General features: G+C 34.8%; 1 protein-coding gene across 1 annotated transcript; it reads right to left on the bottom strand.

Moving 5' to 3' along the window:
• Nucleotides 1-2,190: 2,190 nt before the first annotated feature.
• Nucleotides 2,191-19,582, bottom strand: FBXO47 (F-box protein 47). Its single transcript, XM_030839972.2, has 10 exons — nucleotides 19,402-19,582; nucleotides 18,763-18,933; nucleotides 15,814-15,890; nucleotides 14,413-14,490; nucleotides 12,709-12,817; nucleotides 7,944-8,120; nucleotides 6,245-6,391; nucleotides 5,423-5,565; nucleotides 2,953-3,124; nucleotides 2,191-2,300 (listed from the first exon to the last, which is right to left on the bottom strand). The coding sequence occupies exons 1-10, from the start codon at nucleotides 19,580-19,582 to the stop codon at nucleotides 2,191-2,193; spliced, it is 1,365 nt and encodes a 454-aa protein (XP_030695832.1).
• Nucleotides 19,583-20,526: the final 944 nt, after the last annotated feature.

Genomic DNA, 20,526 nt, shown 5'->3' with positions numbered 1-20,526 from the left:
GTCTCAAAAGTTATTTTATCTATTAATAATTGAATGAAGAATTTGTCAGTTTATGTTTTAGTGGTAGCAAGATGATATCATTTATCTACTGTACCCAAAGAATGAATCAGATTTTCTTATGTTCCAAATTTCTGGGGAGGGTGAGATAATAATCTCACAATTATTAAGAATAATGAAATAAGGCGAGTTTTAAAAAAATTTACAGCAGCAGTCATGTCAATTGAAGTGTGTGATGTGATTCACAATCCAGATAATCAATCCAGATAATCAATGTTTTAAATCAATGTTTTAAATTTAAACCATGCTTCTTTTGTAAACCTGCTGAAAATAACTGGTGTGGAGACTTGGATAGTTCAAGGTTCAAGGAGATTTCACAATGCCAAATTTCTTTCTCTAAGGGAATGAAACTTAACATTTATTTAGCAAAATATTTAAAATATTCACTATTTATATGAAAATTTTTACTTCTTTCCTTTATTTTTCTATTTTCCCCCATATAATATTCTCAATTTGGAGTCACCAGTGTTTTGACAAAGAAAGGGATTAGGCTTTCCAAAGCACATATGGAAAAAAGGGTGAAAGAGGGAAAAGAAAAAGCTAATTAAAGTGTTATTTTTGTATTCTGGTATCTGCCAACTTTTAATCTTTATAATTTAGTTGTGGGTGAATCCTTAAATTGAAAAGAAGAAAATGAAACCAGGATAAAAGCAAGAATTTTGTACATAAATATGTAAATACTAAACTCTGGAGAAAAAATTCCTGCCACTGATGGAATTACAGTTGGACAATCCATCAAAGAAAGACAGTTAATTTCTGACCCTCCAAAAATAGAGGTAAGTCCTTTCGCTACTAAAATATAGTAAAACCTTGTTATTACAATTCATATCTTCTCCATAATTTTCACTCTTTCTCAATCCTATTAAGGTGTGTCATTAGATTGTTATTAGTGGAAGTAAAAATCATCTTTTTGCCAAACTTGAGAATTTCCCACAATTTGTACCCTACTCCTGTGGGTAATTTCTATATCTTCTAGTTCTTCTTCCCTTCCTCAATTACAGAGGTGAGTTAAGTCAAGGGCTTAGGAAAACAAGAAGTCAGCCTCTGAGAAGTCCAGTGGGAAGGGGTGTGTCTTCAGCAGAAGTAAAGTGATTAAACCCAAGGAGAAGAAAATAGGAGATCCAGGAGGGCTCCAGCATTATTTCAGCTTGTTAGGCACTATTTTTTCTATTTTAATAGTAAGAGTGGCAGTGGCAGAAGCTAGTCAAACTGAAATAGTCCTGGAGCTTCTTGGAATCCATTTACTTGAGTGAAGATAAACCCCATTCTCTCATGGGCTGCTCGAACCATCCGTGCTTTCAGTTTCCTTCAAGTCCTATTTTTTAAGATAGGGAGAAAAGCTTTAGGAGCAGAATAGCTACTTTCTTTCATTTTATATTTCTCCTTACTTGCAACATTTTACTCTAATCCCCAGGAAAGAATAAAAGATGATTTGATTGTATTAAGACAATATATGCCTTCCTCTATTTATATACTTTTTAGATTGTCTTAGAGAAGGAAATATATGTGTGTGTGCATGTATGTGTATATATATATATATATATATACACGTATGGATATATACGTACACACACACATACTTCCTTTGGTTTTTGATCTGCAAAACATGAAGCAAATAAAATGTTCTTTGTAATCATATGCCAAGAAGGTGGTAAAAAAAATGTGATTTATATCTGCACATTCCAAAACATCATACTGCAAATCTTCACAAAACATTCTAAGCTATGTTTACACAACCTAAGCAAAGTGAACAGATACACACCATTTAGTGAATTTGGGTCTGTTCTAACTATGCATCAGAATTTTCTCTTGCTTTGAAGACCCACACATACAGGTTGGCTGGCCCCAGATTCTTGAACACTAATGTTCCATTTTAGCTTGGTGTTAGGTTTACCAAAATCTAGAGCAGCTTGTTTTCTAGAGAAATATTAATACATTCTTGGGTTTGCCTGAAAGTTTTATATTAATAATTGTATAAGCAGTTGCTTCTAAATTTTTATGCAGCTTTTGAATTCTTAGGTTACTTAGGTGATAAAAAGTCCCATGGATGCTATTCTCTGAGTGTGGAAAATTAGCACTCTTCTAATAGTTAGTTCACTGAGTTATTCTCTAAATGCAAGGCTTTCTGAGTATTTAGGTAGAGAGAGTATTCATGGTCAAACACAGGACCTCCTTATGGAAGTTAGCCTGAGCATGCACAAGATGGAACAAATTCAGAAAGCTTCTGTTGTCTTCATCATGGTCTTCCATATGCCATACACAGGAATAGACAGTAGGGAAAAGAAAATGACAGTTAAGTTTCTAAATATATGATTTATTTGAAACATAAGATGTTCCAATTTCCCTAATAATATGTAACAGAAGACTAGTTAGTGATTTTCCCTAAGTCAGACGTTAACCATTGAAATCATGGAATTATATTTAGAGCTCTGAATTAGAAATCAGAAGAAAAAAATGCTGGTCCATGCTTTATTGCTTCTAACTTCATGACCTTGGGCAAGTCAGGTAATTTCTCTAAGCCTTAGTTTTCCCATCTGTAAAATAGGGTTAATTATCCTGTTGGGCACCTAATAAAACTATAAAAATTTATATGTGTAAACTATACAAATAAAGAATATCATGATGATTATGATAGTTGGTTAAGTAAGCAAGTTAAAATTTTTTGGTGTGCAGAATTGAAATTAGTTCCTTTCAGAGCAGACTCTTCAACTTTACATTTTCCATTAAAACTAATACCAGATTTAAAAAGTGACGAAACCAGGAACTTAATATATCTCATGGAAAAACAATGTCTGATTTTTCTATTTTTAGCTTGGATATAAAAGTCTACACAGAATTATCTATGTCTTAAGGGGAGACTAGAATGCAATTTACTCACAACTGAGCACCGTCTACATGCATACTCACCAGACAGAACTGATTGTAGCATTTCCATTATCACATACGCAAATGCATTTGCCACACTCTGGAGGAAGTTATTTCTTTCCACTGGAGTGCTAAAGACTTTACAGACTTTTTGCATCATTTTAACTGCCCAATCCATGCAGTATAGTTCTTTCTCACATACCTGATTTAGACATACAAAGCATTATGGTAAATCTTTATTTGAAGAAAGCAGTAGAATTTGAAAATGGTATTAACAATGACCATTTATAACTTTACAGAATTTAATACATATAACATCATGTTGAGTCTATAAATGGGAAATGCTCTTATATCTAATACTTCTTTGCTTTCAAATGGTATAAATTTAGTGGGGAAAAGTGTGAAGTAAAAAAAGCCTGGTTCAAGATTATCATAGAAAAAAAGATTATCATAGAATATTTGTTTATTAATGTAAGAAATAATATTGAAAACAATTGTTAAACATATGAAAAATAAGGCCCCTGCTCATTCATTCAATAAGTGTTTATTGACCACATGCTAAGAGCTGGGGATACAATGGTAAGCCATAAAGACATGGCCTCTATTTTCAAGGAGTCCAATGAGGGTGACAGACAAACAATTTCAACAGGCAAGAGAGCCCTATGGTGACACCAACTTTCCATCTTGAAAGTAGTAGGGAATATTTCTCTATTATTTAAAAGATAGATGAAGTGAAAATTACATGTTTATAGGTAAAACTGACTGAAAGGAAAAAGGTTTATTTACTAATATCTTAAATGGTCAATTTAACTCACATAGCCAAATAACATAGAGCATGAAAATAAACTATATAGTACTGTAACTAAATAATGTTAACCTGACAAGAAAGATATATTGCCTACTTATTATGTGTAAAGCACTGTACAAGGCATTATGAAAGAAATAAGTGGCGTAGCCCTGGATTTCAAAGAGCTTGCAATCTATTTTGGGAGATGACTTACCCCACACATACAGTGGCCTTAGAACACCACTGGTAAATGAAGATAAAGAGAAGACAAATCTGAGGCCATTTAGAGAAAATTAATGACCAGAGTTGAGATGTTAAACAGAGAAGGCTTTCCGGAGAAGGTTTCTCCACCCCTAGCGGTTTCCTCTCCATTCCTTTTACTACAGTGTGGCCAAACTCACCTTCCAAAAACGTAAAACTGACAATGTCTCCCTGCTTCCTAAAACTTGTCAGCAGTGTGGCTCCTGTGGTTCAGGCTCCACAGAATGGTCTACCAGGCCCTGCCTTACCTAGCCTCTCCCTTCCTATCTAAACTTATCATCTCCTCTTCTGCACATTTTTCCCTTCAGAAATAATACTGAACTGCTTATAGTTCCCTGATATAGTCATGCAGTTCCAATTCTCTCTTTCCTTTTTTTGTTTTGTTTTGAGGGCCTCTGCTTATTAAAATAAACATTTACATTTAGAATACAATTAATTTAGTAGCTTTCTTCACATTTTAAAAGAGCCACAGAGATTTCATTCATGTTTTAAGCAGTTGAGTTGGTGAAGATCCTGTCTCCATTTTGTAGAAAATGGATTACATTCAATTATTCCTCACAACAGCCAACTGAAGATTATTCCATTGCTTTTGAAGCACTGGTTGGGCTGGCATCTGTGATGGAAGCCAAATAAATGAGATATCTATGCAACACATGCAGGTACATGCTTGAATAATTGAACCCCTCTGTCTGGTGAACACTTCCTATTCATTTAAAAAACTTATATCTACTGGAATTGGGGAAGCCCTCTCTGTACTCTATGCCCACCCAATATTGACTCCTCTCTGATACCTTTGTATCTTTTTTTACATATTTTTGCACTTATCACACTGAATTTATTTATATATACTTTGATATTGCTTAGAAGACTGTAAGCAGCTTTTGGTCAGGGATTTGTTCTATTAATTTCCACAGTCCTAAAATCTCTCACAGGTATGGCCCATAGTAAACACTCAATTTGTGTTAAATACATTTTTAAATGTTTTTATTTTGAAAAACATTTTAACTATATAAAAGTAAAGAGAGTAGTATTATGAACCCCTAGTATCCATTCCCTAGCTTCAACAATTACTAATCTTGTTTCACTTCTACCACCACTCACTTACACCTTCTCTCCCTGCTGCCCAGGGATTATCCTGGAGCAAATCATAACGGATGCTTTATTTCTAAATGGAATTTAAGGGAAAAAAAAGAATATAACTTGGCAGAGCTGTATAATGACAATCCAGATATGAAGTGGGGAGAGGTTAACACAAGGAATGATTCCAGATATGATAGTTTATTATATAAATTAAAAAAATTTTTAAATATATAAAGTATGTATAAAAATATATACTTAAATACTTATTCTTTCAAAATGTTTCGTACATATTTCAGTTCCTTCAGGGCAGCTCCCTAGTAGGTCAACTATCATGTTAAACAATTTGCTAGAAAAAACTTATTTTATACTTACCAAAGCCAAAAAGACTATCAGCCTTGCCAGTTCAATGGCCCGTCCATTCATAGCTTTACTAGCCATGAAAGTGAAACAGACGCTGTTCCCACTTAGGATTAGGAGATGTGCATTATTCTCTAGAAGCCACTCACGGGGAACCACTTTTATTAAAGAAAGAACAGTTATTTAATGAGAAATTACACAATAGCTATAGTAAACATCATTAAATACATGCAATATTATATTACTTTATTGGAAATACAATCAGTGCCGAGGGAGAATCTCAGAAAAAATGCTTTAGTTTTCCGATTACAGCATTCAACCGGGGACAGAGATTATTTATTGCCAAGTCACAGCGACTCTCACAAATATACTAGTAATACAGTCAACGCATTTCTCCTACACATAGGTCAACAGACAAGGTGGTGTAATCCTGCTAAAGAAAGAAATCTTGTAAACTTTAGAATCTAAAGGATTATGCAGGAATGGGAAACATTGTTTCATCTCGCCAGTACCAACAGGAAAGGGCCTTCTTCTTACCCAACATTCGGACGTGTTTCTGAGAACTTCAAAATGGGAATAATTAAGCTAATTAAATTATGAAGCTTTCAAATAATAGCAATAAATACATATTTATAAAATTGGCAAGGAAAATGGAAGGAAAGTAAGTTGATTATATGCATTCTCTTCAAACATAAAGACAAACTTTAAATATTTTAAAGCATTTAGTGATTTCTAATAGGCAGTTCTTTTGTTACCTATAGAGTTGTCCTTACAATTTTATAACTGTATTCTAATAACAAATTTCTATTACTGTATGTGGTAAATAATTCCTTTTACCTGATAGTTCATCTACAAGACTGATAACATCATCTGCTGTCCATTCTTTGGTGCCTGTATCATACAGTAATTTAATGGCATCAGCCAAACCTTTCAGACTGGGTTCATCTGCAGGTCCTTCTATCATTTTCTGCCAAACCACCTGTCCTGAATGATAATTGAAACAAAAGCTAGGCTATGACAGAATAGTTGGCTTTGTGATAAAGACTATACAGATTGTTTAAAAAGGAAATTGGATTGCATAACGGAATCCATTACTTATATATGCTACTTTCATTTTAACTTTCATAATGAAAGATCAATTCTGATAACAGTATAAATTTTAATGTCTCTGACTGATGTGATGAAGCACAGCAACAATAGCTAAATGAGGAAAAGAAAAGGTAGTTTCACCAAGCAAAACACTGTTTCTGGTTTAAAGATAATGCTACCCCATAACAGAAATTAAAACAAACAATTGATGTAATCTTACTAAAATGAAATAAAACCTAGTGATAGACTTCCAAAAAGAGAGCATGCTGTATCTGAGAATTTTCCAGACATTAATATCAAAACAGAGTAATCCAGTCAATTTTTTATTATTTACCTCTGACCAATTTCTTTTTGTGAATTACACACACAAACAAAATTTGATCCCAGATTGGCTTCCTGCTGCTACTCAACACACTTTAAACTAGTTAACTCCTGATATAAGGCAGTGTGAACTAAATACATGCTTATTTTAACATTCATCTAAGCAAAACTTAATTAGAAAGGCCAAAAAATTGCAAAAAATAATATGATGCACCCCAAATTAAATAAAACATCAATTCTGACTACCACATTGCTTCCCTTGCATTATTAGTCCCCTACAGCAGCAAATATAATCTTGAGTTAAGATAATGTTTAAAGGGTTTCACTGGTGGCACAGTGGTTGGGAATCCACCTGCCAATGCAGGAGACACGGGTTTGAGCCCTGGCCCAGGAAGATCCCACATGCCTCAAAGCAACTAAACCCATGCACCACAACTACTGAGCCTGAGCTCTAGAGCCCGCGAGCCACAACTACTGAGTCTACGTGTCACAACTACTGAAGCCTGTGCGCCTAGAGCCCATGCTCCGCAACAAGAGAAGCCACCGCAATGAGAAGCCTGCACACCGCAAGGAAGAGTAGCCCCTGCTCACTGCAACTAAAGAAAGCCCGTGTGCAGCAACGAAGACCCAACACAGACAAAATAAATAAATAAATATATTTTTAAAAATAATAATAATGTTTGTTTGTTTGTTTGCGGTACGCGGGCCTCTCACTGTTGTGGCCTCTCCCATTGTGGAGCACAGGCTCCGGACGCGCAGGCTCAGCGGCCATGGCTCACGGGCCCAGCCGCTCCGCGGCATGTGAGATCTTCCTGGACCGGGGCACGAACCCGTGTCCCCTGCATCGGCAGGCGGACTCTCAACCACTGCGCCACCAGGGAAGCCCGAAATGCAGTTATTTTGGGTAAATCAGAGATGATGAGAATATATTTGGAAATGGCCTGCAGTAGAACAATTTCTGTCTTGATGCTTAAGTTATATACAAGTCAATGTAGTATATACATTTATGAAACATGGTTTACTTATTAGGAATGATGAAACTAAGCAGGTACAAAAAGATATGTTTCCTAAAGTGAAAGTAATTAACCAATTTTGTAACGTACATCCCAAAGAAATGGATGCTCACCATCTTGAGGAGCTACTGGTCCGAAGATGATATACAGTAATCTTGCCTGATTCACCATTGGCCATGGTTTTAATATGCACGTCAACCAAAATGCAGAATCACTTCGACGGGTCCAAGGATCAAGAAAAACGTTCCTACAGAACAGTCTGATCCATAACTCCAGTTTTGTGGCAATTCCTACGAAGACAAAAGCACTGTAAACAATTCTTCCTAGAAAGATTGATATGCATATTGGATAGGTCAAGACATACATCATTAAATGCTTTGTACTGAGAGTGTTACTTCATTTTACTCTGTAAAAATTTGAGATTATCAAGGAACTACTTTTTTTAAAACAACTTTATTGGGATACAATTTACACCCCATAAAATTTACCAATTTAAAGTGTACAATTCAACGTTTTTTTTTAGTATATTCACAGATATATGCGCCCATTACCAAGTAAATTTTAGAACATCTTGATTACCTCAAAAAGAAACCCTGCTCTTTTAGCTATCACTCTCCTATCCTTCTGCCCTTTACCACACCCAGCACTAAGCACTACTTGCCGTCTCTATAGATTTTCCTATTCTTCATATGAATGAAGTCACGTAGTAGGTGGTTTTTTGTGACTGACTTCTTTCCTTAGCATGTTTTTTTTTTAATACTTATTTTCTATTTATTTATTTGGCTGTGTTGGGTCTTAGTTGTGGCATGCGGGATCTTTTCATTGCAGTGCATGAGCTTCTCTAGTTGCGGCGCATGTGTTCCAGAGTGCGTGGGTTCAGTAGTTGTGGGCTTAGTTGCCCCGTGGCATGTGGGATCTTAGTTCCCCGACCAGGGATGGAACCCACGTTGCCTGCATTGGAAGGCGGATTCTTAACCACTGGACCACCAGGGAAGTCCCCTTAGTATGTTTTCAAGGTATATCCATGTTATGGCAAGTATCAATACTTCATTCCTTTTTATGGCCAAATCATATTCCATTGTACAGATATACCACATTTTTTATCGATTCACCCATCGATGGATATTTGGGTTGTCTCACCTTTTGGCTATTATGAACAATGTTGCTATTAACATTCATGTACAAGTTTCTGTATGGACATATGTTTTCGTTTCTCTTGAGGATATACCTAGGAATGGGATTGTTGGGTCATATGGTAACTCTATATTTAATTATTGAATAACTACCAGATTGTTTCCAAAGTGACTGCACCATTTTGCATTCCCACCAGCAATGTATGAGGGCTCCAAATTCCCCACATTCTCACCAACGCTTGTTATCTGACTTTTTGGTTCTAGCTATCCTAGTGGGTATGAAGTGGTATCTCACGGTTTTTTTTAAACAGCTTTATTGAAATATATATAATTTACATACTGTATACTTTACCCTTTAATGTATATAATTCAACAGTTTTTGATATATTACATTATTTTCCTAAATTGTGGTAAATATATATGATATAAAATTTGCTATTTTAACCATTTTTAAACTATACAATGCAGTGGCATCAATTACAGTCACAGTGTTGTTCAACCATCACCACTGTCTTACACTAAAATTTTTCATCTCAAACAGAAACTCTGTAACCATTAAGCAATAACTCTGCATTCCCCATCTTCCCACATCCTGGTAACCTCTAATCTACTTTCTGTTTTTATGAATTTGCCTGTTCTAGGTACCTCACATAAGTGGAATCATACAATATTTGTCTTTTGTGTCTGACTTATTTCACTTAGCATATATTTTCTTTTTTTAATTAATTAATTTATTTTATTTTACTTTTGGCTGCGTTGGGTCTTCATTGCTGCGCATGGGCTTTCTCTAGTTGCAGCGAGTGGGGGCTACTCTTCGTTGCGGTGCGCAGGCTTCTCATTGCGGTGGCTTCTCTGGCTGTGGCGCACGGGCTCTAAGTGCACGGACTTCAGTAGCTGTGGTACTTGGGCTCAGCAGTTGTGGCTCGCAGGCTCTAGAGCGCAGGCTCAGTAGTTGTGGGACACAGGCTTAGCTGTTCCATGGCATGTGGGATCTCCCCGGACCAGGGCTCAAACCTGTGTCCCCTGCACTGGCAGGCATACTCTTAACCACTATGCCACCAGGTAAGCCCCTTAGCATATATTTTCAGTGTTCATCCATGTTGTGGCCTGTATCAAAACTTCACCCCTTTTTATGAGTGAATAATATTCCATTGTATGTATATGCCACATTTTGTCTATTCATTCGTCTGTTATGAACACTTGGGTTGTTTCCAGTTTTTGGCTACTGAAAATAATGCTTCAGTGAACCTTGGTGTACAAGTATTTGTCCTTGTTCCTGCTCTCAATTTCCTTAGTTATGTACCTAGGAGTGCAGTTGCTGAGTCATATGATAACTCCACCTTTAGCTTTTTGAGGAATGTCCAAACTGTTTTCCCTGGTGGTGGTAACATTTTACATTTTATATTTTTATACCATTTATGTTCTACTTACTTGTAGATAAGACAAGTGTAAATGGAAAGTCTGCCAATGCACTAAGGCCATATGTAAGTGTCTCCTGATGTGTTAAGTCAAGTAACACAGAAGTTTAGAGGAGAGAGATTATTGCAGGTCTGGGAACATCAGGAAAGGCTTTACAGAGGAGGTCAGGTAAATTGGGTCTTAAAGGGTAAAAAGGAGAGATGGTATTTCAGGAAAAAGAGAGAATGAATAAAAGGTATGAGGTAGAAATGTGTAAGACATGTCTGAGATACAGTGAGTAGAGCAATATGCCTATGTCAAACTGATACAGAGGTAGTAGGCAATAATTTTGAAAAAGTAAGTTAGGATTAGAATATGAAGGCCAATATAAACAGTTTGGGCTTTATTTTGAAGATATAAGGAAGCTAATAAAACTTTTTGATCAACAGAGAGACATGATAAATTAATTTTGTTATTGTCTCATTGGGCTTCTATGTCTGCCTTTAAAATAAAAATCTGCCATGATTTGTTTCATAATGAAATATTTCAAGCTGACAGAAAAGCAGAGATACTATAACAAACACTGTGTACTGATCAGTTAGCTTTGTCAAATCTTTAGTTTTTTGCTATATTTGCTTCAGATTTTTAAAAATAAATAAAACATTCTGATATAGTTAAAACTTCTTGTGTATCAGTCCCAATCACCTTCCTCCCCAGAGGTAATCACCATCTTGAATTGGGTTTTATCCCTCCTGTATTAGTCAGCTTTCTCTAGAGAAACAAAACTAACAGGATGTGTGTATATACATAGAGAAGGATTTATTTTGAGGAATTTGCTCATGAGGATTCTGGAAGCTTGGCAAGTCCATAATCTGCAGGGTAGGGTGGGAGGCTGCAGACAACAGAAGAGTTCTAGTTCAAGTCCAAAGGCAGTCTGTTGGTAGAATTCTTTCTTGTTTGGGGAGGGGAGTCTTTTTCTGTTAAGGCCTTCAAGTGATTGGATGAGGCCCACTCACATTATGGAGGGTAATCTACTTTACTCAAAATCTACTGAGTTAAATGTTAATCTCATCTAAAAAATAACTTCAAAGAAACATCTAGAATAATGTTTGACCAAATATCTGGGTACTGTGGCCTACCCAAGTTGACACCCAAAATTAACTATCATACCTCCCAACTATGTTTTTATACTTTTTTACATATGTATATAACCATAAAGAATATATAGAATTGTTTTGCATGTTTTTAATATGTATATAAATGGTATCATATTAAAAGCATTGTTTGGTAACCTTTTTTTCTCAAATTATATTTTGAGATTTATCCATAGTAAGACACATGGCTCTAGTTAATTCATTTTAACTACTAATGTTTTTTTTTTAAATAAATTTATTTTTTTATTTTTATTTTTGGCTGCATTGGGTCTTCGTTGCTGTGCCTGGGCTTCTTTCTAGTTGCAGCGAGCGGGGGCTACCCTTTGTTGTGGTGCGCAGGCTTCTCATTGTGGTGGCTTCTCTTGTTGCGGAGCACAGGCTCTAGGCACGTGGGCTTCAGCAGTTGTGGCACGTGGGCTCAGTAGTTGTGGCTTGCAGGCTCTAGAGCGCAGGCTCAATAGTTGTGGCACACGAGCTTAGTTACTCCGTGGCGTGTGGGATCTTCCGGGACCAGGGCTCGAACCCATGTCCCCTGCATTGGCAGGCAGATTCTCAACCACTGCACCACCAGGGAAGCCCACTACTAATGGTTTTAATTGTATAAATATGCCATAATTCATTTATCCATTCTCCTGACAACAGGCATTACTTTGTTTGCAGCTTTCCCTGGTTACATGCTGCAATGCTCATTCTTATACATCTCCTTGTGCATACTGTGGGAGTTTCTCAGAGTGAAATTGCTAAATTGTAGGGTTCTTTTAATTTTTTTTTTTGGCTGCACCGTGCGGCATGCAGGATCTTAGTTCCCCGACCAGGGATCACACACAGTGGAAGCATGGAGTCCTAACCACTGGACTGCCAGGAAAGTCCCTCTTATAATTTTTAAAATATGAACTATTTCAGGTATATATAGAAGTTTAAAAAATACTATAATGAACACCTTTGTATCCTCCACCAGCTTAAGGAATAAAATATTATTAATGTGGTTGAAGCCCTCTGAGAGCTTCTCTTTCTCTAATCACAGGCCACTTCTGCCTCACTATCTGATTCAGTGTTTATCATTCCCTTACATCTCTTTGTCTTTTTACTACAAACGAATGCCACAATTTATTTTGAAATACACTTTAGAACTATACTTTTTTTTTTCTATTTTAATCTCTGTATAAGGTTATCTCTGAATTTTAGTTCTTTACCTGGTTTGCTGCAGACAACTGTCTGCATGTTGCGGGAGAGATTAGTCAGCTCACATAAGAAGTTATAAACACGATGGCACTCAAGTTCATCCCATCCTGCTGTTAAGGTCTGAGGATGATAAAGGAAACATTTCAGATGTTCAAACCATCAAATCAAAACATAAGTCACTATTGCCTTATGACCATAACTGCTGTAGTATAAAATCGAGGCAATGTGCAATTTTTATCCACTATGGAACTGTTCAAATTCGTAGGAAATTTTATATAAACAAAACCGAGAAATGCTCCAAAATCCAGTTTCTTTTTGGTTGCACAGGGAGTATCTTTTCAGGGAACTAAATGGTACTGAATCCTGAACTCTGACAGTATAGATACAACTTTAGACATCTGACTCACAACCATGCTGTGGCTTAGTTTTAGACTACAGTAGAACCCTTTTGGTCCCCTCTAGCTATCAGTTATGATATTGCTTACAAATGATAATGACCTCATTTTAATGTGACAATCATGAGCATTTATTTACGACATTTGGGTGTGAACAAAAAACAATTTTTATTAGGACCAAATATAGTAATTATCTTTGAGGAGACCAGAATGTACAGTTAAACATATATGAAAAATTCAAATGGTATTCAACTATATGTAGATTTTGAAAAAGTTGATTAATCATATCAATTTTTCTTAAAATAGTTGAACTATATTTCAGTAGTTTAAAAATGAATCTTATTCTCTTTGGAAGGACATAATAGAAACTGCTCACAGTGGTTACTTCTGTTGAAGGGAACTCTGTGAACAAGGAACAGGCCTGGGAGGAGACTTAATATTCACTTTATACCATTTTGTACCTTTTGAATTTTATATGAATACATGGGCTCATATTACCTGTTCCAAAGGGAAAAAGAAAAAGCAGAAATCTATCTATCTTGGAAGAGGGCTAGAAGGAGGGCCTATGCCCCTGGAATCTGTACATGCAGATGGTGGCTGGCTGGCAGGATGGGTTATAAGCAAGACTGTTGTAAGATTGTTGTAAACCTCATAAGGTTGCTGTAATATTTAAGTAAGTTAATACATGTAAACTGCTTAGAACAGTGCAATATATTAATAATATATTGAACAGCATTAATAATAATGTTATTATTATAATGTTTATAATAAAATAGTAAAAAATGTTCTTAAAATCATGCAGTTGATTTCTTCCCCCCTCCCAGGTTTACTGAGATATAACTGATGTATAACATTGTATAAGTTAAAGACATATAACATAGTAATTATATATATATAGCAAAATAATTACCACAGAAAGGTTAGTTATCCCTATCATTTCCTATAGTTACTATTTTTTTTATACAGTTCATTTCTAAGATCACATCTTAAATAACTAGCCCAAGACTTAAAACTCATTGCACACACACACCCTCTACCCCACAATATTTCTAGTCATTACAATTGGCTGGAAACTTCAAGGACATTGGTATAGAGCAAATAAGTGTTAAACATTTCTTACCAGTGAGAAATCCAAGAAGAAAATCTGAGGTGGCAAACATATTATTGGATTAACACATTCTCAAACATTTACAATGTTATTTTGTTTTCTTTTTAGATCATTATTACTTTTATTATCCTATAGAAAGACAGATTACATGCTCTACTTGATAACAGTTCAAAAAGAATTCCTTTTCTTCTTTCACTAAAAAAAAAATGTACCTGTAAAAACATGCCGTAACATGGTAATCCTAAACATTGCAATGGAGTTACACAGCCGTTAAATTTAAAACAGGAAACCTGTAAAGAGAACAACTGTTAATTCCTCCTTTTCACTGCAACTGTGCAATGATTTGACATTCAAATTTAATGGAAGTACGCAAGGATTGTTTTCAGTCTAAACTGAAAATAAAACACTAAATAACTGATTAGTCACATGTTATATAGGTGGGGATTATGAAATATAAAACAAAGTCTTTGCCTCAAGGAGCTCACACTTTATTTAGAACAATAAGATATACATACATGAAATTAATTTTATATTTCAGGATAAAGTATGTATAAATGCTAAAATGACCAAATAAACATATCAGATACAATGAAAGCAGGGAAAGGATAATTTTGAGAATGATTAAAAAAGCTTATGAAGGATGTGAAACAAGCAATGTCTTTAAGTAGGATTCAAATATAATCAATAGATAGTATTGGTGAGGGAAACAATAGGGCAAAATGGTATAGAGGTAAAAATTTTAAATATTCATTTGGACAGAAAGATATGAGCAGCTTAATTAGGCTCAAAGCAGTAGAAAGTAAGGCTGCACTATCAGGGGGAACCCCCTAAATACCACCTGTGGACTTTGGACCTTATCTTGATGAAATTGAGTAGCCACGGAAATATTTTTAAAAGCAAGAAAATTAATTTGATGTAAGTGATTCAGCATTTAGAATGTCTTGGGAAGTGAAGAAGTGAATGGCAGAAAGATCATCTTGGAAGCTGCTGCAATAACATACAGCTGAACTCAATGCAAACACTGACATGAAAAAAGCCAGTGGATCAGAAACAGTTTGCATACTATTGAGTGTAAAACTGAATCAGCAGTATTAGATATATATTGGGTTTATATAGTAAAACTCAATGTCTAACAGAGATTATGCCCAAACATATTGATACACATTTCCAAGTCAAAAATTATCATAAAAGGTTTGTCATTTTATGTATTAAAAATAGTTTTAACACAAATATTTAAATAGTAAAATGTTAACATTTGGAAATAATTTTCATTTTAATAAAATATCTAAATCACCACCTTAAAACAACCTCAAAATTCCCACATGAGGTAAAAATACTTTTATTACTCCGATAAACCTAATAAACTTGAATGATGTACTTAGTTATATGTAAAAATTATTTTATAATAAGTAAAATACTCCTATACTACATTTTGGTGTTTTATAATCTCTGAGCACTTGGTAAAGTATTAGATTATCATCAACCAACTTTTTAGTACCAATTCATGAAATTCCACTAATTAAAGATAGATTTAAAATGAGTATAAGACATTAATAATAAAATATATTTACTGGAAATCAAGACTGTGAGCTAATTCAGAAGTATGATCTTACTTCTGCGAGTATCTTGTGAATGTACTTCAGTCTTTCCTTTGTGGGTAGCAGCAATGTACATCTTTTAAACAGTAGACCTGAGAAAGTAAAGAGACATATGAAAAAATGACAACAATGTAATTAACTTAAGAATATCTATAACTCACAGCATAATGTTTCCTGAAAGTCAAGTATACGATAGTGGATTGTGAGCTGATAGAGTTTTTAAGAGGAAGTTTGGGAGGAAGGGTGCAAAACACATATATGGTGTTTACCAAGTGACTCTGGTGTCCACCTAAGAGGCTATGGCATAAAATCTTACAAAAAATTGTGAAATTGATGGTATAGTACAGATATGAGAAAGTATTCAGATTTTAAAAGATACAATAACCAAACACAAAACAAAACAGGGAAACTCTGCTGTCTTTATTCCATAGAAAACATATTCCAATACCTCTTAAAATTAAGCTCATGTCCACCATGAAAAATGTTTTAAGAGTTGCTAATGGAAAGAATGAGAAAAGAGATTTTGTACTCCTTTCTCCAAATACAAAAACTTGAAGTCGTAAGTATTTAAAATTTCAGAGATTAGAAGTCGGTTTTTCTCTCACAGAAAGTATCCAGTTTGGATGAAATATTTATCTCTTCCTTCAGAGATATCCTTTTATGGGGCTTGCATGTTAAGAATGTATAGAATTTTGTGTTTAGATATTTAAAAAAGAAAAAAAAACCTTCAATTTCCCAGTGAGATATGTAACTTGAACTACAGTGACAGGAAGTGTATGGTTATGATTTATTTCCTCTAAGTGTTCTGTTTTCCTAAAATGGCAATACATTGTTAACATTCCTATAAGGCCAAATGTCCTCAAACTAAAAATAAGATACATGGTAGGAAAATATATATCTGAATATCATGACTTTCTTCAGTTTTCATCTTCTCTGCATTTACTTTTTTACATAATATAATAACTACTTTATATATAATTCTGTAGACTCTATGGGAATTGAATCTATTTTTAGAAGTTGCTATGTTTGGGCAACACATGACCAGAATTGAGTTTTAAACATAAGCCCTCCTTATTATTGTACATAAAAAGACATTTTCAGTGTTTAGTTTTCAGGCTGAGTTCTCTTCCTTTCATGTTTTGGCATCCAGTCCCATGGCATATCATAGCTGGGGAATTGTAAGCTATAATTGTATGTTGGTTGCTTTTTCTAATGTAGAACGCCTATTTTTAAGGGTTTCAATTTACCATAAAAAACAATTCTGGCTGGGCTTCCCTGGTGGCACAGTGGTTGAGAGTCCGCCTGCCGATGCAGGGGATGCAGGTTCGTGCCCCGGTCCGAAAAGATCTCACATGCCGCGGAGCAGTTAGGCCCGTGAGCCATGGCCAATGAGCCTGCGTGTCCGGAGCCTGTGCTCCGAAACGGGAAAGGCCACAAAAGTGAGAGGCCCGTGTACGGCAAAAAAAAAAAAACCCAAAAAACAATACTGGCTGACTTATTTATTCTTTTAACACAGGTGCTCTGCTATACCCTTTAGAGACTAACTTCTTTAATTTCTTCCCACTAAAATAGAGTCAGATGTAATGTTCTTTCCACACTGGCCATCTGCTCTCTTTTGTATGAAGAAGCAAATTAAAATTTATAATCCTTAGAATGGAGAATTCTGAAAATGTTATTTTAATGTTGGAAAACAAGAACAGATCAGATAGGAATGGCAACATGAGGAAATGGTAAGTACATCAAACATTTGTCTAAAGAATTAGTCATAAGCTAGGTGTCTGCACAAAATTTAAATGGAAGGTTGAAATCATTACATGAGTAAAACCATTTTTAAAAGCTAGCTTTTGAGATCAATACATATTTGTATTTTTAACTGAATTATCCACATAATTGTCTTAATGCTATTTTGTTTGTTTATGCAATTGAATCTGGTCAGGGAGAAAAAATTCTTTCAAATTAAAACTAAAGAATAAGTTTTTCCCAAGTAGCCTTCCTCAGCATCTGATGATATTGGAAAAAAAGATATTCACAATAACAAGAAGCAAAAAGTAATTGCCGTATTCTGTTACAGGCTTCACAAAGCCTAATCATAAATACTGAAACCAATAACATTGTAACCAGATTACAGACCTTTCATTTAGCCTTACTAAGTATACCTGTCAAATACACTTTGGTGTATTTACATATCTATATAGTCTTATTTTATTATCTTAAAGCTAGGCATCCTTGGGCTACTAAAAGGTAACTTACTCTTATGCCTTTATTTACATCTCAACATCACTCTGATATTTAATTTTATTGCCATGTTTTGGTTAATTATAAGTAGCTTCATAATTAAACTGGTGTCATTAGTCAAGTCAAAATTAGAATTTTTTTTCAGCACTCTTAGGGAGAATGAAATCAATGAATGGGGTAAAAGACATAAATGATTACAAATCAAGGGAAGAAATTGTCCAGAATTTCTTTTGATAAGGTTAATTTAATAATAGCATTATGATTTATTAGTAAATATGCACAGTGCTTTAAAAAAAAAAGAAAACCACTGTTTCTGATAAGAGAATAAGTGATTTTTCACAATAATATGCTTAAATTTCTATTTTAAGAACTAGATTATGGTTGAAAGGGAAAAGCAGTACAGAGATAAAACTCATTAGATTCACAGGAAGTAAAGCATAGAAAATACATCAATTTCCTAAACTGGCAAGCCACCTAGACAATAAGCACAGGTGACATTGTATCTACATGAAATCACAAGGACTGACACTTTAAAGTGCATTCTCTCATCTTTAAATATAAGTGTAAGGGACTGTTATTAAGGGAAAGTCCTTACACTGAAGAGTAAAAGCATCATAGAAATAGGAAGTATTCCATTTCGCACAGGCCTTACAGAATTGTATAATAAAATCCCCTTAATTAAGTATAGTTCTTTACTTGTTACAATTCTCATTACATTACATAAATTACCTAGAGATCTGTAGTGTTCCAATATAGTGGAGTTTTGTCTCCTGTCAGGCAGCTCAAGGTTATGAAAGTCCTGTAGTAAAAGTCTTTTGCTTCCTGATGAGGTTGAGATATAACTAATAATGTGCTGGCTGACTGTTTTGGACACCATGCTTAGCACGCTGATATCCTTCACTATCAAAAGAAACATATATATATATATATATATATATACACATATATATATACACACACACACACACACACACACACATATATGAACGGCTTAAATACAAGAACATCACTATTAGCACAATCTATTAATTTATAATAGATTAATAACAATAATATTAATACTAAATAAATAATAAAAGTGGGGGAAAGGAAAATCTTAAAATTGTTTTAAATCTATTTCTCAATGAATTAGAAACATTGGGGATGTAACAGTCAAATTACCATGTCATTATAATTAGAAGCATGTTTTAAAGCATTTGAGTATCATATTTTCTTTAAGTAGCACTTACCTAACACTGACGAAATTTTAAAAATAAACAATGTGAACACCATTAACATTCTAGCAGGGCCTAAGATGACAAACTAGTTCTTGGGGAAAATAAAACATTCAATTGTCCATGTAGCCTACTCATAGTCCCCAAACCTCACCTGACAAACATCTTAAGATTATTTGGAATATTTCCAATGGCAAGGCTTTAAAATTTCCAAGCGTTGATAAGGGCTGAGAATCTGGGTCAAGGATGTTGGAAAAACGGTTGGATCGATGATTACGACGTCTGTATTTCTGGTTGGGAATCAAAGTGAAACTGGTATTTACTCTAGATGCCATTTTTTTTCTTATCTCATGAATTTATCCTGATTAGAAAAACAAAGTAAAAGAGACAACGAAGAAAGGAAATCAAAATGGTGAAGAGCTGTTGTTTTTTAAAATGGAGAGGTTCATACATTGAAGGGCAACAGCTGTCTCTTTGTATTTACAAAACTTTTAATGTGATGTCCAATTTATGGAGTTCCAACCAGTAGAGTCTATTTATTCATCTCAGCATGATATGAAATACTTAAAAATCTTTTCCCTCTTAGCCAAATATTTTAGATAGAGCTTTAGTAGAAAACGAGATGTGTATTTGGATGAGATATATTCTAAGAAAAGAAATATGACATTTTTATGTGACATTTTTAAAGGGGCTTCCCTGGTGGCACAGTGGTTAAGAATCCGCCTTCCAATGCAGGGGACATGGGTTTGAGCCCTGGTCTGGGAGGACCCCCTATGCCGCAGAGCAACTTAGCCCGTGTGCCACAACTACTGAGCCTGCGTGCTACAACTACTGAAGCCCACGCGCCTAGAGCCCTTGCTCTGCAACAAGAGAAGCCACCGCAATGAGAAGCCCGAGCACCGCAACAAAGAGTAGCCCCAGCTCGCCGCAACTAGAGAAAGCCCGCGCGCAGCAACGAGGATCCAATGCAGCCAAAAATAAATAAATAAATAAAATTAAATTAAATTAAAAAATAGAAATGTGATATTTTTAAAAAGTAAAAGATTTAACACAAAAAATAACAAATTTAATATTCAATATTTGTCAATTAGTATGTTGCTTTTACAATCTTTACATTCTTAAAAAAATCTAAGTATTACTGTAATATTAAAAATTTGTAGTAATGTTTCTCTATTTCTTTAAAACTGAGTACTGACATGTTTTGTTAAAACAATAAAGACAAAAGAGATTAAAAAATAGAGATTTTAGTTTACAGCTTTTAAAATTTACTAGCTCTAAC

Source organism: Globicephala melas, chromosome 20 (assembly GCF_963455315.2).
Source record: "Globicephala melas chromosome 20, mGloMel1.2, whole genome shotgun sequence".
In the NCBI taxonomy this organism is placed as follows: Eukaryota; Metazoa; Chordata; class Mammalia; order Artiodactyla; family Delphinidae; genus Globicephala; species Globicephala melas.
Note: the sequence above shows the minus strand (reverse complement) of the source record. Positions and strands in the feature narration are given on the sequence as shown.